At 44.0% G+C, this 25052-nt stretch overlaps 1 protein-coding gene and 1 long non-coding RNA gene across 3 annotated transcripts in view; both read right to left on the reverse strand.

The window, feature by feature from the left end:
- Window positions 1-318, reverse strand: part of LOC122544021 — a 1106-nt gene extending 788 nt beyond the window's left edge. The window contains exon 1 of the long non-coding RNA XR_006310225.1: window positions 126-318. This is a non-coding gene — a long non-coding RNA (uncharacterized LOC122544021). The remainder of the gene's footprint in view (window positions 1-125) is intronic.
- Window positions 319-18081: 17763 nt separating this feature from the next.
- slc3a2b (solute carrier family 3 member 2b) overlaps window positions 18082-25052 on the reverse strand; it is an 8555-nt gene continuing 1584 nt past the window's right edge. For both annotated transcript variants that reach the window (XM_043682524.1, XM_043682525.1), the window contains 8 exons: window positions 24181-24354; window positions 22410-22510; window positions 21425-21505; window positions 20965-21029; window positions 20653-20848; window positions 20362-20499; window positions 19364-19471; window positions 18082-18952 (listed from right to left, as the gene is read on the reverse strand). In XM_043682524.1, coding sequence (XP_043538459.1) covers window positions 18614-18952; window positions 19364-19471; window positions 20362-20499; window positions 20653-20848; window positions 20965-21029; window positions 21425-21505; window positions 22410-22510; window positions 24181-24354 — 1202 coding nt within the window. In that variant the 3' untranslated portion in view covers window positions 18082-18613. The remainder of the gene's footprint in view (window positions 18953-19363; window positions 19472-20361; window positions 20500-20652; window positions 20849-20964; window positions 21030-21424; window positions 21506-22409; window positions 22511-24180; window positions 24355-25052) is intronic.

A 25052-nucleotide genomic window follows, 5' to 3' on the forward strand; every position in this document is an offset into this window, starting at 1 on the left:
GAGACCCTGGGGGAGACACCACCCCCTCCCCCCCCCCCCCGAGACTCTGGGGGAGACTCCCCGTGGGCCGGGACTGGGGGAGGGTCGCGCTGTCGGAGGGTCCGCGGCCTCTCGGGTGGACTCACCGCGGGCCCGATCTCGCTGTCGGACGCCTTGCTGTTGAGCCGGGCCCGGGCAATGGTGAAGGGCGGGCGGAGCGGGGCGGCACGGCCCACGAGCCCCCGGAGGAGAACGGACATGGCGAGTGAAGAGAGTCGGCAAGGTGAACGGAAACAGGATACACAACCGGAAACAGGCCCGAGCACGTGATACAACCGGAAACAGGCTCGAGCACGTGATACAACCGGAAACAGGCCCGAGCACGTGATACAACCGGAAGCGGGCCCGAGCACGTGATACAACCGGAAACAGGCTCGAGCACGTGATACAACCGGAAGCGGGCCCGAGCACGTGATTTAACCGGAAGCGGGCCCGAGCACGTGATATAACCGGAACCAGGCCCGAGCACGTGATATAACCGGAAACAGATTGGTGCACTCTATGGGCGGGCCTTTTTGACCCACGTGGCCTTCGCGGGAATATGACCCGGGGGCTGTACCCGGAAGTGAACAGCCGATTGTAATATTTTATTAAACAAATTACAAAACATTGACAGCTGTACACAGGAGACAGCAGTTTTACAAGGGAGAGGAGCAGCAAAGCTAGGCCCCGAACCCTACCGTTCAACCATTTTACAGGGAGAGGACAAACCTCAAATCCCAGTTCCACATGTGACAAGACAGTGACAATGACATTTGTACATTAGACAAGACAGACCCAGCAAGCCCCCGCCCCTCCCACCTTCCGGCCACTCTAAGGCAGCCCGCCCCTACCCACCTTCCGGTTCTCGGTCCACCCCATGCCCCGTCAAGTTCTCGGTCCGCCCTGACACACCTTTCGACCACCTCTAGGACAGCCGATTGTATGTTGCATTTGTATAGCGCCTCATCATGGCTTGTTATGTACAATTAGGAACAGGATTTAGCTGTTTGAGCCTGTTCTTTATGGGATTATGCCTGATCTGGTATTGCTCACGTTCACTTTCCTGCCCTTTTCCCCTGTAATCCTTGGTTCCCTGGTTGAAATATATACAAGGACATTGTGGCCCCAAACCACGACCAAATACAATTCACCTCAACCTTTCCAAAGGAAAACAATGACAGTCTCCGGAGATGATGTGGAGAGGCCGGTGTTGGACTCGGGTGGACAATGTCAGAAATCACACCACGCCAGGTTATGGTCTGTGAGAGGTAATTTCGGTTTAAACTTTAAGATGTGCCTGGACCACAGACTGATCTATAATAAAAGACAAAACTTTTGTTTCTTTTCTAGAACATTTTATATGCTCAAAAGTAGAATAGATTAAATTGTGCAGAATGCTGACAATTTGTGAGCAGAGTAAAAACAAACAGGCCCTTGATTGATGAAACCATTAACACAGGCAGGGAAGGATGAGTCCTTGACTGATAAGACTCCAGGATAGGGAAACGACTCGAGAGACATCTGCTACAGATTGCACAGAGAAGAATAAGTCTTTGACTGATAAGACTACAGGGTGAGAAAAACAACAACTTTAGAGACTCTGGAGACATTTGTTGCAGACTTTGTGATAAGAATAATGATGTTTTTAAGAATGTGAACCTCATGGCTTGTTAGAGCCAAGGAGAGGAGGGACTTGTACTGGATATAATGGGATACTTTGTAAGCCTCAGCGCGCCTTTTCTTCAAGGGTGCCCAACTCTGCAGACTTGACTTGTTAATAAAACTTTGTTTTCCTGAATTTGTCTAGAGCGATTATTGAGAAGCGATTTTCGTTTCTAACATGGTCCAACAGGATTGTATGAAATCACAAGCTTTCAGAGCGCTGCTCCTTGATCAGGTGAAGTGGAGGGAAGCACACAGGTGCAGAATGTACCTGCTAAGAGAATATAAGAACTAGGAACAGGAGTAGGCCGTCCGGCCCTTCGAGCCTGCTCTGCCATTCAATAAAAACATGGTTAATCTTTCCATGGACTCAGCTCCACTTAACCCGTGTTTTCACTCTATCCCTTAATTCCTTTATTTTTGAAAAAAAGTATCTACCTTAGCTTTAAAAGCACTGACTGAAGTAGCGTCACTACTTCCCTGAGCAAGGAATTCCACAGATTAGCAATCCTTTGTGTGAAGACGTTCCTTCTTAGTTCAGTTCTAAACCTGCTACCTCTAATCTTGAGGCCATGCTCTCTTGGGGGAAAGTGAGGACTGCAGATGCTGGAGATCAGAGCTGAAAATGTGTTGCTGGAAACATGAGCCCAGGCTCATGCCCGAAACGTCGATTCTCCTGCTCCTTGGATGCTGCCTGACCTGCTGCGCTTTTCCAGCAACACATTTTCAGCCATGCTCTCTTGTCCTAGTTTCCCCTACGAGTGGAAACATGCTCTCTATTTCTATTTTATCGATTCCCTTCATAATTTTATGTTTCTATAAGACCCCCCTTCATTCTTCTAAATTCCAATGAATATAATCCCAGTCTACTCAGTCTCTCCTCATAAGCCAACCCCCTCAACTCCAGAATCAACCTAGTGTACCTCCTCTGCTCCCCCTCTAGTGGCAGTACATCCTTTCTTAAGTAAGGAGGCCAAATCTGCACAAAGTACTACAGATGTGGCCTCACCAGCACCTTGTATAGCTGTAACATACCTCTGCTTTTAATCTCAAACCCTTTAGCAATGAAGGACAAAATTCCATTTGCCTTCTGAATTACTTGTATCTGCAGACCAACCTCTGCGGTTCAAGCACAAAGACACCCAGGTCCCTCTGCAAATCAGCATGCTGCAACCTTTTATTATTCAAGTAATAATCTATTTTTCTGTTACTCCTACCAAAATACATAACCACATTTATTAATATTGTATTCCATCTGCCAGATCTTTGCCTATTCACTCAATGTATCTATGTTCCTCTGCAAAGTTTCACAGTCATAGAAATGTACAGCATGGAAACAGACCCTTCGGTCCAACCCGTCCATGCCGACCAGATATCCCAACCCAATCTAGTCCCATCTGCCAGCACCCGGCCCATATCCCTCCAAACCCTTCCTATTCATATACCCATCCAAATGCATCTTAAATGTTACAATTGTACCAGCCTCCACCACATCCTGTGGCAGCTCATTCCATACACGTGCCACCCTCTGCGTGAAAAAGTTGCCCCTTAGGTCTCTTTTATATCTTTCCCCTCTCACCCTAAACCTACGCCCTCTACTTCTGGACTCCCCGACCCCAGGGAGAAGACTTTGCCTATTTACCCTATCCATGCACCTCATAATTTTGTAAACCTCTATAAGGTCACCCCTCAGCCTCCAACGCTCCAGGGAAAACAGCCCCAGCCTGTTCAGCCTCTCCCTGTAGCTCAGATCCTCTAACCCTGGCAACATCCTCGTAAATCTATTCTGAACCCTTTCAAGTTTCACAACATCTTTCCGATAGAATTGCACGCAATATTCCAACAGTGGCCTAACCAACACCCTATACAGCCACAACATGACCTCCCAAATCCTGTACTCAATACTCTGACCAATAAAGGAAAGCATACCAAACGCCTTCTTCACTATCTGGTCCAGATCCTGTTGTAACCTGAGGTAACCCTCTTCACTGTCCACTACACCTGCAATTTTGGTGTCATCTGCAAACTTACTAACTGTACCTCTTATGCTCGCATCCAAATCATTTATGTAAATGACAAAAAGTAGAGGACCCAGCACCGATCCTTGTGGCACTCCACTGGTCACAGGCCTCCAGTCTGAAAACAACCCTCCTCCACCATCCTCTGTCTTCTACCTTTGAGCCAGTTCTGTATGCAAATGGCTAGTTCTCCCTGTATTCCATGAGATGCAGCCTTGCTCACCAGTCTCCCATGGGGAACCTTGTCGAACGCCTTACTGAAGTCCACAAAGATCACCTCTACTGCTCTGCCCTCATCAATCTTTGTTACTTCTTCAAAACACTCAGTCAAGTTTGTGAGACATGATTTCCCACACACAAAGCCATGTTGAATATCCTGAATCAGTCCTTGCCTTTCCAAATACATGTACATCCTGTCCTTCAGGATTCCCTCCAACAACTTGCCCACCACCGAGGTCAGGCTCACCGAACTATAGTTCCCTGGCTTGTCCTTACCGCCCTTCTTAAACAGTGGCACCACGTTTGCCAACCTCCAGTTTTCCGGCACCTCACCAGTGACTATCAATGATACAAATATCTCAGCAAGATGCCCAGCAATCACTTCTCTAGTTTCCCACAGAGTTCTCGGGTACACCCGATCAGGTCCTGGGGATTTATCCACGTTTAACCATTTCAAGACATCCAGAACATCCTCCTCTGTAATCTGGACATTTTGCAAGATGTCACCATCTATTTCCCTACAGTCTATATCTTCCATATCCTTTTCCACAGTAAATACTGATGCAAAATATTCATTTAGTATCTCCCCCATTTTCTGTGGCTCCACACAAAGGCCACCTTGCTGATCTTGGAGGGGCCCTATTCTCTCCCTAGTTATCCTTTTGTCCTTAATATATTTATAAAAACCCTTTGCCAAAGCTATCTCATGTCCCCGTTTTGCCCTCCTGATTTCCCTCTTAAGTATACTCCTGATTTCTTTATTCTCTTCTAAGGATTCACTCGATCTCTCCTGTCTATACCTGACATATGCTTCCTTCTTTTTCTTAACCAAACCCTCAATTTCTTTAGTCATCCAGCATTCCCTATACCTACCAGCCTTCCCTTTCACCCTGACAGGAATATACTTTCTCTGGATTCTTGTTATCTCATTTCTGAAGGATTCCCACTTTCCAGCCGTCCTTTTACCTGCGAACATCTGCCCTTTTGATCAGCTTTCGAAAGTTCTTGCCTAATACCGTCAAAATTGGCCTTTCTCCAATTTAGAACTTCAACTTTTAGACCTGGTCTATCCTTTTTCATCACTATTTTAAAACAAATAGAATTATGGTCGCTGGCCCCAAAGTGCTCCCCCACTGACACCTCAGTCACCTGCCCTGCCTTGTTTCCCAAGAGTAGGTCAAGTTTTGCACCTTCTCTAGTAGGTACATCCACATACTGAATCAGAAAATTGTCTTGTACACACTTAAGAAATTCCTCTCCATCTAGATATCCTAGTCCCATGTTCCTAACCATGCCCTGAGTTCATCTGCCTTCCCTGTTGGACCCCTTGCATTGAAATAAATGCAGTTTAATTTATTAGTCCTACCTTGTCCCTGCCTGCCCTGACTGTTTGACTCACTTCTGTTCTCAGCTGTACCCGTCTCAGATCGAACTCTTTCCTCATTATCTCCCTGGGTCCCACCCCCTCACCTTACTAGTTTATATCCTCCCAAGCAGTTCTAGCAAATCTCCCTGCCAGTATATTAGTTCCCTTCCAATTTAGGGCAATCCGTTCTTCTTGTACAGGTCACTTCTACCCCAAAAGAGATTCCTCTGCACGCTTTGATCTTTCATCTTAGTGTCATCGGCAAATTTTGACACTGTACACATGGTCCCCAACTTCAAATCATTTATATAAGTTGTAAATAATTGTGGTCCCAACACCAAACCCTGAGGCACACCACTAATTACTGATTGCCAACCAGAATAGCACTCATTTGTCCCCACTCTTTGCTTCCTGTTAGTCAACCAATCCTCAATCCATGCTCATAATTAACCCATAACACCATGCATCCTTATCTTATGCAGCAGCTTCATGCGCAGCACCTTGTCAAAGGCCTTTTGGAAATCTATGTACACCACATCCACTGGGTCCCCATTGTCCACCTTCTTTGAAATGTCTTCATAGAATTCCAAAAGATTTGTGAAGCATGACCTGCCCTTCATGAACCCATGCTGCGTCTGTACAATGGGACAAATTTGTTGTGGTTCTGTTCGCCGAGCTGGGAATTTGTGTTGCAGACATTTCGTCCCCTGTCTAGGTGACATCTTCAGTGCTTGGTAGCCTCCTGTGAAGCGCTTCTGCGATCTTTCCTCCGGCATTTATAGTGGTTTGTCTCTGCTGTTTCTGGTTGTCAGTTCCAGCTGTCCGCTGCAGTGGCCGGTATATTGGGTCCAGGTTGATGTGTTTGTTGATAGAATCTGTGGATGAGTGCCATGCCTCTAGGAATTCCCTGGCTGTTCTCTGTTTGGCTTGTCTTATAATAGTAGTGTTGTCCCAGTCGAACTCATGTTGCCTGTCATCTGTGTGTGTGACTACTAAGGATAACTGGTCGTGTCGTTTCGTGGCTAGTTGGTGTTCATGGATGCGGATCGTTAGCTGTCTTCCTGTTTGTCCTATGTAGTGTTTTGTGTAGTCCTTGCATGGGATTTTGTACACTATGTTGGTTTTGCTCATGCTGGGTATCGGGTCCTTTGTCCTGGTGAGTTGTTGTCTGAGAGTGGCTGTTGGTTTGTGTGCTGTTATGAATCCTAGTGGTCGTAGTACTCTGACTGTCAGTTCAGAAATGCTCTTGATGTATGGTAGTGTGGCTAGTCCTTTGGGTTGTAGCATGTCCTCGTTCTGTTGTCTTTCCCTGAGGCATCTGCTGATGAAATTGCGCGGGTATCCATTTTTGGCGATTACATTGTATAGGTGTTCCTCTTCTTCCTTTTTTTGCAGTTCTGTGTGTGCTGCAGTGTGTTGTGGCCCTTTTGAATAGTGTCTTGATGCAACTTCTTTTGTGTGTGTTGGGGTGTAGTTTAGGACTTGGTCTGTGTGTGTGGCTTTCCTGTAAACCTTTGTGGTGAATTCTCCATTCGGTGTTCTCTGTACCATCACGTCTAGGAATGGGAGTTGGTTGTCCTTTTCTTCCTCTCTAGTGAATCGGATTCCTGTGAGTGTGGCGTTGATGATCGGGTGTGTGTTTTCTATTTCTGTGTTTTTAATGATTACAAAGGTGTCATCCACATATCTGACCCAGAGTTTGGATTGAATTTGGGGTAGGACTGTTTGTTCTAATCTTTGCATTACAGCTTCTGCTATGAGTCCAGAGATGGGTGAGCCCATGGGTGTGCCGTTGATTTGTTCATATATTTGGTTGTTGAATGTGAAGTGTGTTGTGAGGCACAGGTCCAGTAGTTTGAGTATGCAGTCTTTGTTGATAGTATTATAGGACAAGCCAAACAGAGAACAGCCAGAGAATTCCTAGAGGCATGGCACTCATCCACAGATTCTATCAACAAACACATCGACCTGGACCCAATATACCGACCACTGCAGCGGACAGCTGGAACTGACAACCGGAAGCGGCAGATACAAACCACTATAAATGCTGGAGGAAACAACACAGAAGCGCTTCACAGGAGGCTCCCAAGCACTGAGGATGTCACCTAGACAGGGGACGAAATGTCTGCAACACAAATTCCCAGCTCGGCGAACAGAACCACAACAATGAGCACCCGAGCTACAAATCTTCTCACAAATGGGACAATTTCTTTTGAGATGCCCTGCTTTCTCTTCCTTGACAATAGACTCAAGTATCTTCCTCACTACAGAGGTTAAGCTCACTGGTCTATAATTCCCCATCTTTTGTCTCCTTTTTAAACAGTGGTGCCACATTTGCTATTTTCCAATCTGCTGGGACTGCCCCAGAGTTCAGTGAACTTTGGAAAATTATCACTAGTCCACCTGCTATTTCTCCCACCATTTTTTTTGTACTCTGAGATGCATTCCATCAGGGCCAGGAGACTTATCTATCCTTAGCTCCATTAGTTTGCCCAACACTAGTTCTTCTGTAAAAATAATTGTTTCCAGGTCCTCACCTACCTTCATCTCTTCGTCACCTACTGGCATGTTATTAGTATCCTCCACAGTGAAGACCGATGCAAAGTACCTGATCAATGCCTCAGCCATTTCATCATATCCCAAAACTGACCGCCCCTTCTCATCCTCTAAAGTACCAACATTTACTTTAGTCACCCTTCATTTTATATATTGATAGAAACTTTTGCTATCTGTCTTTAAATTCTGTGCTAGTTTTTCTCTCATACTCTCTTACTTTTCTTTATAGCCCTTTTTGTGGTTTTCTGTTGACCTTTAAAGTTTTCCCAATCTTCTGTTTTTGGCCACTTTGTATGCCTTCTCTTTCACTTTGGTAGCCTCCCCTATTTCCTTTGACACCCCATGGCAGATTACCCCTCCTCTTACAGTCCTTCCTTCTCACCACAATATACTTTGACTGAGCACCTCGAAAAATTTCTTTGAAGGTCCTCCACTGCTCGTCAACTGTCGGACCATAAAGTCTCTGTTTCCAGTTTAGCCAGGTCCTCCCTCATTCTATAATAGGCCCTCTTATTCAAGCACAGGACAATGCTATTGGATTTTATCTTCACAATATCTATCTGTAATCTAAATTCAACCATTCTGTGATCATTCCTTCCAAGAAGATCCCTGACCATGAGGTCATTAATTATTCCTGTCTCATTACACAGGACCAGATCTAGGATAGCTTGCTTCCTCTTCCGTTCAAGAAAGCTGTCACAGATGCACTCAACGAACTCCTGCTCAAGGCTACCCTAATCAAGCTGGTTCGACCAATCTACCTGCAGATTAAAATCCCCCATGATAATAGCCATATCATTTTTTTAGGCATTAGTTATTTCCTTGTTTATTGCCCACCCCAATGTAATGTCATTATTTGGTGGCTTATAGACTACACCTATCAGTGATATTTTCTTCTTGGAATTCCTCATTTCCACCCAATGGATTTGACGTCATGCTCCATAGAACTTATATCATCTCTCAGTACTGCCCTGATGTCGTCCTTGAATATCAGAGCTACATCACCTCTCTTGCATTCCTGTCCATCCTTCCAAATAGTCTGGTATCCCTGGATACTTAAATCCCAGTCATGACCATTCTGTAACCATGTCTCTGTGATGGCTACCAAATCATATTCATTCGCAAAGATTTGTGCCGTTAACTCATCGACCTTATTACGAATGCTACAAGCATTCAGGTAAAGTGCCCTTATGCTAACTTGCTTACCCTCATGATTTACAACATCTCTAATATCTCCTGAGTTAGCCTTCATTTTTGCTTCTTTCATAGTCTGCCTTGAACTTAAACCCTCCTGCATACATGCTAACCTGCTGCTTACCTTTTCCTATATCACCATACTTCCTGTTGCTTTCCCTTTCCCTTGCCCCTGACTCACAGGTTTAAAGTTCTAGTGGCTACCCTATTTATCCAGAAAACATCTCTGGATATGAATCACAAAAGATTAGCCTGCAGGTACTACAAGTGATCCAGTTAGTAGTTATGGAGGGTGGGGTGAGGAGTGATTTAAAAATCCAATCAGAAAGGTCAGAAGACTACATCAATGCTAACCAAGCAGGATGAAAGGACAAAGAGTTGAACAAAAATTGACAATCGGCAAATAAGATTAACATGGAAAAAAAGGTAAAAACTAAGTTAAGTATTCTTTTTATCTCAATGCATGAAGCTTCTGCAATATGATAGCTAAGCAAGTGGCACACAGATATTTTTCAATAAACTTTAACATTTCTGTTCTGACATGATTCCAGAGTTGTGGTTACAATGTGATCCAGTGTAGGAAATAAAAATTTGAGGTTACTCCATATTTTGGAAAGAAAGAAAGAATGGCAAAGGAAGAGTAGCTCTGATTATAAAGAATAACATAAAGACTTTAATGAAAAAGGACCTATCAGAAGTAGGAAGAAAAGCAGAAATTGCTGGGAAAACTCAACATGTCTGGTAGCATCTGTGGAGAGAAATCAGAGCTAATGTGTTGGGTCAAGTGAGCCTTTCTCAGTAGATTCGATTCCCTACAGTGTGGAAACAGGCCATTTCGCCCAACAAATCCACACCAACCCTCCGAAGAGTAACCCACACAGACCCATTTCCCTCTGACTAATGCACCGAATACCATGGGCAATTTAGCATGGCCATTTCACTTGGCCTGCACATCTTTGGACTGAGAGGAGAACGTGCAAACTCCACATAGATAGTGGCCCAAAGCTGGAATCAAACCTGGGTCACTGGCATTCAGGGGCAGCTGTGCTAATCACTGAGCCACTGTGCCACCCCCAGAGGATCAATCCATGTAGAAGTAAGAAGATCAAGAGTTAGAAAACACTGACGCGACTAGTTCATAGACCACTGACCAGTTAAAATATTGGACAGAGCTGTAAACAATAAGTTACTGAGGCTTGTGAACAAAAGCAATATGAAAATTGTAGTGGAGTTTAATCTTCATGGAGGCTGGGGCAAGCAAAAGTAGACAAGAAGATGGAATTATAGAATACTGTGTGACAATTTCTTGGAGCAACCCATTGTGGAATTGACAAGGGATAAAGCTATCTTAGATTTAGTATTGTGTAACAAAGAAGAATTATTTAGGAATGCTGCTGTAAAAGATCCACTAGGCAATAATGATCACAACACCATTGATTTCCATATTAAGTTTGAAAGTGACAAACTCTAAACAAACAAGAATTTTAAAGCTAATTACATTGGTATAAAAGGAGAACTGATTTAGGTTGGCTGTAAATGAACAAGGAAAATATTTAAAGAAATAATTCAAAATGTTCAATAAAAGTGAACATGTTCAATTGAATAACAAAAATCCAGTAAGAAAGACCCATCCATGGCTCACTCAGGAAATTAAGGATACTTCAAGATTTGGGGCTTCTCATTCAAGGTAAGGATTATGTTAGTTTAAAGAAGAGGCTCATAATATTGTAAAATTAAACAAGTCTGAGAAATGTGAGTGTTTCAGAACCCAGCAAAGGGACAACAAAAAAAGTAATAAAAAAGGGGGAAAGTGGTATGTAAGGGTGAACTAGCCACAGATAGAAGGATAGATTGTAAGAACTTTTAGAAGAATGTAAAAGAGAGTAGCTAAAAATAAACATTGGTCCATTGGAGCTGAGACAGGATAAATTATTGTGGGGAATGAGTAAATGGCCGAAGTATGGAAGAAATATATTCTGCCTGTCTTCACAGCAAAAGACATACGGTCCATTTCAGAAATAAACAGAAACCTAGGAGTTAAAAAGAGTGAGGAAAAAGTCAATATTAACAGGAAAAGAAATGGAGAAACTGAGGGGGAAAAATCTGATGAATCCATAGGACCAAGTGGCCTATGCTCGGGCTCAAAAAAGACGTGGCTGCAGTGATGGTGATATGTTGAATGAATAGTCCCATCAGATTGGAAGTTGGCAAATGTTACACTGCTTTTCAAGAAAGAATAGAGAGAGAAAGAGAATGGGAGAAAAGGAGAGTGGGAGAGAGAAAGAGAGAGAGTTGGGGAGAGAGAGAGTGGGTGGGGGTAGAGAGAGAGAGAAAATGGGGAACTACAGTTCACCGAGCCTGACCCCAGCTGTTGAAAATGCTGGAATTTGTTTTTGAAGAAGCATTAAAAATGCACTTAGAAAAGCAAAGTATAATATAGACTCTACATTTTTTAGTTGACTTCCATTTTTGAATGGGAATTGATTTGGTAAAAGGACTGTTAGAACAAAAGACTGAGGATTCTTAACCAGTTCACACTGACGCTGAGACTGAAGGAGTTCCCAGCTGTTATTATTGTCAAATGGGTGTTTTGATGAAGAAGTGTATATTTCTTCAGAGATCTGTGGATAAAGAATGGATGATTATTTAACAAGTGGTGGTACCATTCAGATATTAGGGGAGGTGATGGCCTACTGGTAATATCTCCAGGTAATTAATCCAAGGGTCCAGGCAATGTTCTGGGACCTGGGTTCAAATCCTACCACGGTAGAATTTGAATCCAATAAAAATCTGGAATTAGGAGTCTAATGATGACCATGAATCCCTTGCCAATTGTTAGGAAAAACCCAGATGGATCACTAATGACATTTTAGAGAAGGAAACTGCCTATGGGTGACACCAGAACCATGCCCCTTAACGGCCCTCTGGGCAATTAGAGATAGGCAATAAATGTTGTTCTACCCAATGACACCCTCATATCATGAATTGTTTTTAAAAATTGCAAATCGATATCGCAAGTGACACGAAATTCCAAAGGCAGGTCATGTAGGAAAATGCAGGCGTCAATAAATAGATATTTTACAAGGTCAGGATTTCATGAAGATGTAGTGTAGGTCTGGAGTTTCTTTTTCAGAGCCAACGGAAAAGCTTGATGAGGGTAATGCTGTTGCTGTGGTATACATGAATGCATTTGATACTGTCCACAACAGTTACAAGTCATTGATTTAAAATAGTCAGTAGCAACATGGATACAAAATGGGCTGAGTGATAGGAAAGAGTCAAAGAGATGTACAGCACAGAAACAGACCTTTTGGTTCAACTTGTCCATGCCGACCAGATCTCCCAACCCAATCTAGTCCCACCTGCCAGCACCCGGCCCATATCCCTCCAAACCCTTCCTATTCATATACCCATCCAGATGCCTTTTAAATGTTGCACTTGTACCAGCCTTCACCACATCCTCTGGCAGCTCATTCCATACATGTACCACCCTCTGAGTGAAAAAGTTGCCTCTTAGGTCTCTTTTATAGCTTTCCCCCCCAGTTCTGGACTCTCCCATGCTTGGGAAAAGACTTTGTCTATTTATCCTATCTATGCCCCTCATAATTTTGTAAATCTCTATAAGGTCACCCCTCAGCCTCCGACGCTCCAGGGAAAACAGCCCCAGCCTGTTCAGCCTCTCCCTGTAGCTCAAATCCTCCAACCCTGGCAATATCCTTGTAAATCTTTTCTGAACCCTTTCAAGTTTCACAACATCTTTCCGATAGGAAGGAGACCAGAATTACACGCAATATTCCAACAGTGGCCTAACCGCTGTCCTGAACAGCTGCAACATGACCTCCCAACTCCTGTACCCAATACTCTAACCAATAAAGGAAAGCATACCAAATGCCTTCTTCACTATCCTATCTACCTGCGACTCCACTTTCAAGGAGCTATGAACCTGCACTCCAAGGTCTCTTTGTTCAGCAACTCTCCCTAGGACCTTACCATTAAGATTATAAGTCCTACTAAGATTTGCTTTCCCAAAATGCAGCACCTCACATTTATCTAAATTAAACTCCATCTGCCACTTCTCAGCCCATTGGTCTATCTGATCAAGATCCTGTTGTAATCTGAGGTAACCTTCTTCGTTGTCCATACACCTCCAATTTTGGTGTCATCAGCAAACGTACTAACTTTACCTCTTACATTCACATCCAAATCATTTACATAAATGATGAAAATTAGTGGACCCAGCACCAATCCTTGTGGCACTCCACTGGTCTCAGGCCTCCAGTCTGAAAAGCAACCCTCCACCACTACCCTCTGTCTTCTACCTTTGAGCCAGTTCTGTATCCAAATAGTGAGTTCTCCCTGTATTCCATGAGATCTAACCTTGCTCACCAGTCTCCCATGGGGAACCTTGTCGAACACCTTACTGAAGTCCATATAGATCACATGCACCGCTCTGCCCTCATCAATCCTCAGTGTTACTTCTTCAAAAAACTCAAATCAAGTCTGTGAGACATGATTTCCCCTAATGAGTCCTTGCCTTTCCAAATACATGTACATCCTGAGAGAGTAAGTGTCGATCAATATTTCTTAGCCTGGAGGAAGGGTCGCAGTGCAATTCCCCAGGGGTCAGTATGGGTACCCTTGCTTTACTTGATGTATATTAATGATCTGGATCTTGGTGTGAAGGGGTCAGTTTCAAAGTTTGCAGGTTATGCGAAACTTGGAAGAACTGCAAACTGTGAGGAGAACAATGTGGAACTTCAGATGGACATTGACAGATTGGTGGAGTGGGTGACAGATGAGGAGAAATGTGAGGTGATACACCTTGGTCAGGAGAATGTTGAAAGACAATATAAAATAGGAGGTACAATTCTAAAAGGGGTGTAGGAGCAGAGGGATCTGAGGGTATATGTGCACAGCTGAAAAAGTGTTGCTGGAAAAGCGCAGCAGGACAGGCAGCATCCAAGGAGCAGGAGAATCGACATTTCGGGCATGAGCCCTTCTTCAGGAATCCTGAAGAAGGGTTCATGCCCGAAACGTCGATTCTCCTGCTCCTTTGATACTGCCTGACTGCTGCGTTTTTCCAGCAACACATTTTCAGCTCTGATCTCCAGCATCTGCAGTCCTCACTTTCTCCTAGGTATATGTGCACAGGTCATTGAAGGTGGCAGGGCGGGTGGGGAAAGCAGTTCATAAAGTATATAATGTCCTCAGGCTTTTTTAATTAGAGATGTAGACTACAAGAACAAGGAGATGATGTGAACTGATTTGAGGCACTGGTTAGATCTCATCTGGAGTATTGTGTACAGTTGTGTGCTCAAAATTATAGGCAAGATGTTATAAAGCATTGAAGAGAGTGCTGAAGTGAGTTTCAGAAGAGATTTACAAGAATGGCTCCAGAGATGAGAAACTTCAGAGAGGTTGGGAATAGGCTGAGATCTGATAGAAGTTTTCAGAGTCATCAGAGATCTGCATACAGTAGCTGTACTGCTTCCATATAAAGAATTGAGAATGAGAGCACACAACTTGAAAGTACTTTGTAAAAGAAAAAAATGCGAGGAAAAACTGTTTCACTCAACAAGGATATAGGGATGGAGTGCATTGACTGGAACTGTGGTGGAGGCAGGTTCAATTTGAGATGGCATTGGATGATTATTTGGATAGAAATGGGATGCAGGAATATGGGAACAATGCTTATTTGAAGAGTCAATGTATGGAGGAGGAGCCGAATGGTCTCTTTCTGCAGTTCAATCATTGTGTGACTTGTGGATAGGTATCAGCTTTTGCACAATGAGGAGTCAGGAATAGAAAAGCCAGCAGAGGATTTCTCTAAGAAACTAAAGCAGGATGGTAAGAAATACTCTACAGTAGAAAATGAGACTTTGGGATTGTAAATAGTTCTCCAAACTTTTGAAGTCTAGGTCTGACACAATAACAGAGAGAAACACTGATCCTAATCCACTGGCTTTCACTCAAAAGATTTAAACTCAAAATAAGAGACTGTTTAGACAAAGTCTTCCATTTCAATCATTTACTGTAAAGTTGATTCACATTGCTGGCAAAGATCTTCAAACTGCAGAGGAATTGTCCAGAGAGTGAAATGACAGCTTCTGTTAAAGGTTTAGGACATACCCAGATTGTATAAAATTATTTGGTTGGGTGATGAGGAACATGAGATAAATGAATGCAATTCATATGGTATTACTTCTGTACTATGTCTTGTGACAAAATGCACTTTTGAAAAGGTTTTATCTTGGCCCCATCAAGTCTGCTTCGCCATTCAATCATGGCTGATAGGTTTCTCAACTCCATTCGCCTTTCTCCCTGTAACCCCTGATACTTAAGAACCTGTCTATCTCTGCCTTAAATATACTCAATAACCTGGCCTCCAGAGTATTCTGTGGCAATGAATTCCATAGATTCACCACTCTGGCTGAAGAAGTTCCTCCTCTCCATTCTAAAAGGGTCTTCCCTTGACTTTAAAGCTGTGCCCTCAGGTCCTAGAGGAAATATCTCAACATCCTCTGTCCAGGCCTTTCTGTATTCTGTAAGTTTCAATTAGATCTGGTAAGGTTGGAGGTCTGTAAAGACCACATCACTTCACTTTTGATTGGGGACTGAATTGGGAAAATAATCATTTTGTTATAAAAGACAGGGAATGGAACTGCTTACCTATTAAAAGGCAAGCTGCTGTAACTCATCCAAAGTGATTGCTACAGTGCTGTTTTGTGAGCAGTGGGGATAATGCAAAACAATAGCAGGGCACTAGAGATGTGTACAAAGTGAGACTTGGCCAGCTACAGAGAGCTGATTAGTTTCAGAGTAGCTGACAACATGTGGGTATGAACCATACAGTGAGAAGCTGTCAGACCTCTCACCTGAAGCTAAAGAGAAAATGGATATTTTAACCCAAGCTGTCAGCTGTTGCTTTTAACCAATAAGCCACAGTCTTTATAATTTGCGAACAAATTGCTGAGTGCCTCCTTTATAGGCATCAAAAGAACCCAAAGGAACTCCTTCAGAAACAGAAGGTAGACACCTAATTGAATGCCAAGGATTAGTGCAGTTGAAATATTTCCTCAGTACCTTTTCCTCTTCCATCCATTACACCAGTGTTTTTTCTGACTGCATGCATGTGTGTGGTTTATAGTTTTTTGTAGTTGTTTACCAGTGGTGAGAATCTATTGTTTGCAAATAGTAAATAGCCATTCTAACGGAGTACTGTGACTGCAGCACAAATCTTCCTCTGCATTCAGGGAGACCTTCAAATACTCAGCACCCACTGTAAACTTTGTGAAACTCCTCTCTAGACACAAATCCAATGTTTCGATCTCCAAAATAAGCCAATGTGCTCTCTTCAAGATATTAACAGAAAAAGACAGGATATATTAAGATGAACTATTTTCAATGGTTGAGGATTTTGAAACTATTGGCATAGTCTGACAATGAAGGCTAGACCGTTCAGGAGTGATATTAGGATGCACTTCAACACACAAAGGGTGGGAGAGATTTAGAACGCTCTACCATGAACAGCAGTCCTTGCAAGAGCAGTTAAATTTAAATAAGGAGGCATGTGGCTCAGTGGTTAGCACTACTGCCTCACAGCACTAGGTACCCAGGTTCAATTCCAGCCTCAGGCAACTGTCTGTGTGGAGTTTGCACATTCTCCCCGTGTCTGCGTGGGTTTCCCCTAGTGCTCCCGTTTCTTCCCACAATCCAAAGGTATGCAAGCTCGATGAATTGGCCATGCTAAATTGTCTATAGTGTTCAGGGATGTGAAGGTTAAATGCATTAGGCAGGGGTAAATGTAGGATAATAGGCTAGGGGACCGGGTCTGGTTGGGTTACTCTTCAGAAAGTCGGTGTGGACTTTTAGGGCTGAAGGGCCTGTTCCCACACTGTAGGGATTCTATGAAATCTGAGAAAGACAATTGCTTGTTCATCAAAAAAGGGCCAAAGGCACATTTTAGAGTCACTCATACAGCACAGAAACAAACCATTCCATCCAACTAGTCCATGCTGAACATAATCCCAAAGTAAACTAGTCCCACTTGCCTGCTTCTGGCCCATATCCTTCCAAACCTTTCCTATTCAGATACTTAAAGAAGTTAGAATCATAGAATCCAGGTACAGAACAACCTCACTTATCCAAACAAGACAGGCGTGGAGTATTCTGTTTGGATAACTGATAATGTTTTTACAGAACCTCGAGATCTTTTTCAGATAATCCAATATTTGGATAACTGATGTTTGGATAACAGAGATTGTTCTGTATATGGAAGTTGGCCACAGGCTAGCCACGATCCCCTTGACTGGTGGAACAGGCTCAAGGGCTGAACGGCCTACTCCTATATTAACAATGGATGAGGCAAGTTCATTATTGAGAATTTAACACCAATGAAACCTGGAGTAAAAACTTGGCCAAAGAGGACCCTCCCATCAAATAAATACTTCATCTCATCGCCATATCCAGACAACAGAGTCACAACTATCTAAAAATGCAACATTTTACGAATGTTCAGTTCATTAGCCAATTCCTCACCCATTCTGATAATGTGACCTCCAACCAAATCAGCCTGAATGCTGTGGGACAATCTTGGGGCACATCTTAAAATGACTTTTGAAAATTTGAATAAACTACATCGACGAGTTTCCCCTTATTCACCCTGAAGATTATAACTGCAAAAGAAAGATTTAAGCAGAAATGCAAAACCCATTTGAGACACCAGCAGTCAGAAACTCTGTCACAAAAACCTCCACCAACCAACTCAAGTCCTCCTCAGAAAGTGCACTTATGTGGTATCTTTAAAAACCTCAGGTTGTCTGTCCTAACTGATGGTAAACAGTGATGAGGGCACTGAGGTATCTGTTTGTATTGTTGGATACACAGCCAAATTGAACATTGCAAGCTCCTGCAACCAGCAATAAGGTAAGGAGACAGTTAATGTGCTTGACTGAGTGGCTGGCCTTTTCTGATAGCGATTCTCCCTCTGTACTGGCCCAGTGGGAAACCTTCAGACTCAATAATGAAAACAAAAAAAGAGAGGTCTTTTGATCAGGAACCTTCTTTCAAAATGATTTATTGAAACAAAAGATATAAAAGATTCAAAAATGTTAGTCAGATTTTGAAAAAAAAGTGAACAAAAGGCACGCCATGCTGAACATTTAATTAACAACAAAAGACAACTTTGCTGTTTCCACATGCACAAAGTTACTAAACAGAATCAACCCTGGAAGGTACTGCATGATGAAAACTATCACAATTCAGTCCAGGACAGTGCAGTGCGATTTTAAGGTTTTGGGAAGTTGTGTGGGTTTTACTTTCAAAATGCACAGACCACATCAGGAAGATGCAAGTGGTCAGACTCTGTCGCTCTATGGGTGACAAGAGCTAGGAGTTAATCATAAGCTCCACAAGAAGTTCCACAAGGGACTTTAGAAAGAAACTGCAATTACTGAGGAATACAATTGAACCGGAAAACATGTTAACCATGGAATGTGAGAGTAAAAGATTGAGAATTTAATCCCATCCCCAAGGTCTGTTGCTACACTTGGGGTCAGTGTGAGGGGGTGTCAGCATCTCATGCAACATAAGGGAAGTTCAACAACAGACCCTCGCCTGCATTCAGATGAAGATCAGTCAAACTGATTTGTCCCTCTGACCTCTCAGTGTTTGAGCTCAGCTCAATAGAGGCTTTGGCTGGGAGGGAGCTATCCACCAGCGACACCACTGCAGACTGGGTGTCGAGGTTGACCAACACAAGGAACCGGTCACTTTGGTCCCAGACCCGAGTGTATCCATAGACATTTCCTTTGCTGTAGACAGACTGGAACTCGCCAAACTGTAATGATCGCTCCTTGATTTTCAGCAAGCTCAGCTTCTTAAACAGAGACAGGGGAGATGGAGAAGATTTCTGACCCTATAGAGAGACAGCAAAGAAAACAACTTCAAAGCATTTTAAATCAACCATTCAGGTCCACAGATCACTGTACAGCATGGGAGAGCACATGGCCTAATACCCCAGTGGGTTGGGGTAGGGCGGAAGAGAGAGGGAGAGGGAAGAGACGGTCCATACCCCTGTGAGAGTCAGAGTGTGTATACACATCCCAGTGACAGCGTGTGTATCTGAGAAAGCCTGTACCCCAGTGAGAGTCAGGGTGTGTGTCTGTGTGTGTGACAACCTGTACTCATGAGAGTCAGTGTGTATGGGAGCTGTATCCTAGCAAGGATCAGTCAGAGAGGCAGACATGATAGTGAAGAGTGTATTTTGTTCTTTTTTAAAAGAAAGGTTGTAAATATAAAACCACTGTGAGGTAACTGAAACACTAACCTGGACTGTTTGATTTAACAGTGGGGCTTCACGAAAACTCGGTTTGGACGTGAAGCCTCCATTTGCTGAATTATTCCATAGCATCCATGGGGCATTTCCCTTGTTTACCTGCAGACAACACACAAGGCAAAACGGTCAGAACTAATTAAACACAGAATCCACAATGATACAAGAAAGGGAGTCACTCAATTTCCACACAAGTTCCCAAATCATCTGATCATAGAGACGTCAATCATTGGACATTGCCCACAGGACACTACAAAGACCTTACCCACCAGTGCCTCCACTCTGTTCTTTCCATAAATCACTTTCAAGACAGCAACTTGCCTGACAGCCTCAAGTTGATGACTTAGTTCTGATTGAATGAGACTGTGGGGAACACAGTCAGCAACCATTAGTGGACTGCAACGTTTTTAGTTCCTAATCCTCAGACTGATCCCTGGATGGTGGGATTGACCTATCTAAAGAGGTTGAACCAGTTGGGAATATATTTGCACTGTTCAGAAGAATGAGGGGGGAAATCTCAGAGCCCTATAAAATCTGAACAGGACTAGACAGGGATCCCAATAACCAGGGACCACAATCTAGAGATACCAGGTAAACCATTTAGGACTGAGAAGAGGAGAACTGACTTCATCCATAGTGTTGCGAGCCGTAGAATCCTCTGCCACAGAAATAGTCATAACCAAAACATTGTACAATTTTAAAATGTTGAAGTTGGATTTAGCACTTGGGGTCTAAAGGGATCAGAAGATAAGGGGGAAAGCAGGAACAGGCTATTGATTCGGATGATCAGATGCGATCATTATAAATGCCAGAGCAGCCTCAAAGGGCCAAATGACCTACTCCTGCTCCTAATTTCTATCAAGTTTGTCACCTTTGTACAGGCCCTGCAGCACAAAGCCCCCCACCATCTCCTCATCCACCTGTCTCCAACCTATTCCTCCCTCTCCACCTCCACTCCCCCCCCCACTCAGAGCACAAACCAGTGTCCGTACCTGGTTGTCTTCCAAGCCGATCTCATCTCCATAATAAATAAAAGGAGTCCCAGGGAGAGTGAAGAGCATCATGTGGACCAGTCCATGAAGGTGTTGCTGTATCGACGATGCCATGTGACCCATTTCGTAACCTGAAAGCTGCATACAGAGACTCTGAGCATCAGTATTAGCCACAACACATGAATCAGTCAACAGCTCCCTCCCTAAATATAACCCGTCTGCTCAAACAACAGCCCACTCCATTCGGACCGGAGCACCACAGAAGGCACAATTGCACCACAGGTTACATACCGCCCAGCTTGGCCAGGACTTGCCACAGTTCTCGATGTAGTTCTCCACACTTTGCTGAACACTCCTTGCAACTGGAGGCTTCGAAGCCAAAAGGATTTGTCGGAGATAGTAACTGAAGAAAAGGTCAGTATCTGATCGATTTAACAGCTGCAGAATCTCCTCATTTTCAGAAATGGCTGTGCCAGCAATGAAAATTCTGGGGGACAATAACTAAATATTAATATGGAAGGGAGTAAAGAGAACGGCTGGTGTGTATACATGTCTCAAATGGTGCATGCTGTGAGCTGGTATTGTGACAAGACTGTTCCTTACCTTGGGTCATCATCCCCAGAGAAATTCTTGGTGAGGTTCTGCCACTCAATCACTCTGTGGGGAGCCTGTAACAATTTCAACAAGAAATCAAAACTCAGCCAGCAATTTAAATGAAGATGACGTTACTCAGACAGCAAGGCTTCAGCCAGGGTGGTAAAGCGAGAGATCAAGAGAGAGTGGGACTGAGAAAGCAACACAGGCAGAGGAGGAGGTAGGTTCCTCCAACTCTGGTTAGTAAGGGGGCTCTCTTCCTGGTGAGATCATGCAGCAGATTCCCCACTTCCACTGCAGGACAGGGACTGTGTTGTGAAGGTGGTTGTTGTGGTGGGATGCCTCGTGCCACCCTGCAGTTTATTTGCGAGTACCACACAGTCAATGCAGCAAATACACCAACTGTCAACAGCACTGCGTGGCAGTGGGTGGGGGGTGTAAATCCAAGAAAGGGGTCATGCACACTTACCGAAGTTAGAACTTCCTCAATCCCTGACACACTCAGTCCATCCACACCCATCTTCAGCCAAAACTGAAATGCCTCCTTCTCCTGTGGGAAATAGAACCAGTTTACTCTGCTGCTTCTTGTTAATCTCCAATCTAATACAGGATTAATGAAAACCTGTCAGTCCATGATCCTCCTGTCAAGGACTTCCCATTAACAATTCTTACATAGACTTCTACCATAAAACTGCCTGTCAACATTTCCATCAGAAATCCTGTACGTAAACTGTCACATGTGGTAGCATGTGCTGGTTAGTGTCTGGCACTCTGCAATTGACTTACTTTCAGCACTTTTACCCTCTTCTATTCAAAGACATTAGATTAGATTAGATTTCCTACAGTATGGAAACAGGCCCTTCGGCCCAACAAGTTCACACCAACCCTCAGAAGATTAACCCACCCAGACCCATTCCCCTAACTTATATTTACCCCTGACTAATGCACCTAACACTATGGGCAATTTAGCATGGTCAATTCACCTGACCTGCACATCTTTGGATTGTGGGAGGAAACTGGACCACCCGGAGGAAACCCATACAGACATGGGGAGGATGTGCAAACTCCACACAGACAGGTGCCTGAGGCAGGAATCGAACCCTGGCCACTGGCGCTGTGAGGCAACAGTGCTAACCATTAAGCCACCATATTGTCCAATTGTGACAGCCTGGTGTGCAATCCTGGCCTCACTCCTCCAACCGAAGTTTTACAGCACTGAAGTGGCATACTATCGGACCAGAAGAAACTTTATCTAATGCTGTTCCACACATTCCCTTTCACCTCAAATCCCTCTCCCAGCTGAGACGATGTCACTGAAGAGACAGCGAGTGCCTCCTGCTCAGCACACAAGAGTCTCAAACCCAATTAGATTGGGGGGAGGGGGGTTGTTTCAAGACCCAGGCTAACCTAGTCACCACAACAAAGGGATGTATCCTTATGGAAATGGCACATACCTTTAACACATCCTGGCCACCATCAGTCCTGTTGAAGTTAATCCCAAACCACTTCTGCTTTCCTTTGTAATTGGGAGTGAGATCAAGAATCACCTTGAGACCTGTTTGGACACATAATCTGACTGAGTTTCAAGCAGCTGCAGGACAAAGGTGAATATTTGGTTCAGTTTTTAATGGAGATAGCAGATTCATTTGCCATGAGTTTTCAAAATTCTGTCCAATTTTGTAATAGTCACTACAGATTGGAGGGTGAAAAATGTAACCCTACTGTTTAAAGGGGGACAAAGCAGAAAACATGGAATTACTCAGTCAGAGAGGAAATGCCAGAACCTAATATAACAGATGTGATAAGTGGGCCTTTAAACAAACAGTGCGTTGCCTGTGTTAGCGCAGATGAAATGATATCAGTCCGAGCCCAGAGTGCGGTTCAACAATCGGTAACGTTTATTGATACAGTAACACCGGCGGAGACCAACCGAGGTCCGAAGCCCGGCTGTTCTGCTGTTCCCGCGCGCTGCTACACATTATATACCTTTCTTTGTCAGGATGTGAGGATTTTGAGTATGAATGGGATGATAGTTCCCCATCATCACTGGGGTAGGTGCAAATGGTGGGTTTCCTGCCGTCCCAGGAGACTTGCAGTGTACACACAATAGGGTGCTAACTGGATTATGTAAACGGGTCCGGGTACTATCTGCTTGTCTCTCTCTGTGAGGGCTGGGGGCTAGCACCCCCCTTTGTTCCCTTGGGGTGCTGGTGTGTATTAGTCTGTTCGTTCCTGTCTGGTGGATGCCTGTCCTTTGTGTCAGGATGGTTCTGTATTGATGAATATGGGTGTGTTTCAGTCAGTCTCTTGATTTGATTAGGAGATGGGTTTCCATATTAATTAGCTCTGGAGTTTCGGTCTATGAGTCATGGTTAGTGTCTGACCTAATGTGGATTTGATCTGTCCTCTGGCTCCCATCCCCCAGTCACGTGGGCGGACCGGCAGCTGCTGAGTTCTGTGGGTTTAAGCTGCGGCTGCCATTTAAAACACAAAATGAATTCCTATAGTTTTACCGATGTAGGCATAGTCCCGTGGCAAATACACCTGAATAAACCAATGTTGGGAGATCATGGTACAAACCTGTTAAGAGATTTAATATGAGGACATTACTAGCAAAGGGAAAGCTGTAGGTTTTCTGGATTCTCACACAAGAGGATCGCAAACTGAATTAAGGCACACAGGATTGACGTAGCATAAGAGTGTGGATTGATTAACAGGCAGAAAGCAGAGAGTGGGAATAAATGGGTCAATCTCAGATTGGCAAATTGTAACCAATAGGGTCATAAGGATTTGTGCTTGGGTCCAAATCACAAGCAATATCAATGATTTGGACGTGGGATACAGCAATGGAGTATCATGTGGATGTGTGAAGTTTTTCAATTTGGCAGGAAAAACAGAAATGCTGAGCAGTTCTGAACATTAGCCACTCCAAACCAGACAATCATAGATTCCACTGTGGAGTGATCAATGCAACCCAAATCCTTCTCCTAAACTTACACTCCACCATATGGGGCATTTTTGAAGCACAACTCCCTCTTAGTCACAGACTGGGGAGAATGAGGGGCATAAAGAGGGAATCCTGGGGGAGGAGGGGTTCTCAGGAGAAGGTCTCCTGCTGTTCCCACTGTTACCTCACACCCAGAAAGGGGGATGGGATTTTACCCAAATAATAAGAGATAGGATTTATTGGACAGCGCAGTACTGTTTGACTGCAATCCTAGTTACCTTTCCTCCTGGCCACCTCCAGCAGCTTCTCCATCTGCTCCAAGGTGCCAAACGTGCTGTCGATCTTGTTCAGCCTTGTCTCGTTGACCACGTCTGCAACATTCTGGTGGATTGGGCCAATGATGATGCCTTTGACCTTGAGGGCAGCAACCTCCTCCATTCTCTGACTCACTCCTGCAGGTGACGACAAATAGATACATTGAGCACCGCCAACTTTACTGAACAAGGTGTCGATGTTAATGATATAGAAGATGGTATCAGCAATAACATTAGCAAATTTGCTGATGATACAAAGCTGGGTGGCAGGATGAAAAGTGATGAGGATATTAGGAGATTACATGGTGACCTGGACAAGTTAGGTGAGTGGGCAGATGCATGGCAGATGCAGTTTAATGTGGATAAATGTATGGTTATCCACTTTGGTAGCAAGAACAGGAAGGCAGACTACTACCTCAATGGAATCAATTTATGTAAAGGGGCAGTACAAAGAGATCTGGGTGTTCTTGTACACCAATCAATGAAGGCAAGCATGCAGGTACAGCAGATAGTGAAGAAGGCTAATAGCATGCTGACCTTCATAACAAGAGGAATTGAGTATAGAAGCAAAAAAGTGCTTCTGCAGGTGTACAGGGCCCTGGTGAGACCACACCTGGAGTACTGTGTGCAGCTCTGGTCACCAAATTTGAGAAAAGACATTCTGGCTATTGAGGGAGTGCAGCATAGGTTCACGAGGTCAATTCCTGGAATGGCAGCATTACCTTACACTGAAAGACTGAAGCGACTGGGCTTGTATACCCTTGAGTTCCGAAGATTGAGAGGGGATCTGATTGAGACGTATAAGATTATGAAAGGATTGGACACACTGGCAGTAG

The sequence above is a fragment of the Chiloscyllium plagiosum genome, chromosome 45, assembly GCF_004010195.1.
Source record: "Chiloscyllium plagiosum isolate BGI_BamShark_2017 chromosome 45, ASM401019v2, whole genome shotgun sequence".
NCBI classification, from domain to species: domain Eukaryota; kingdom Metazoa; phylum Chordata; class Chondrichthyes; order Orectolobiformes; family Hemiscylliidae; genus Chiloscyllium; species Chiloscyllium plagiosum.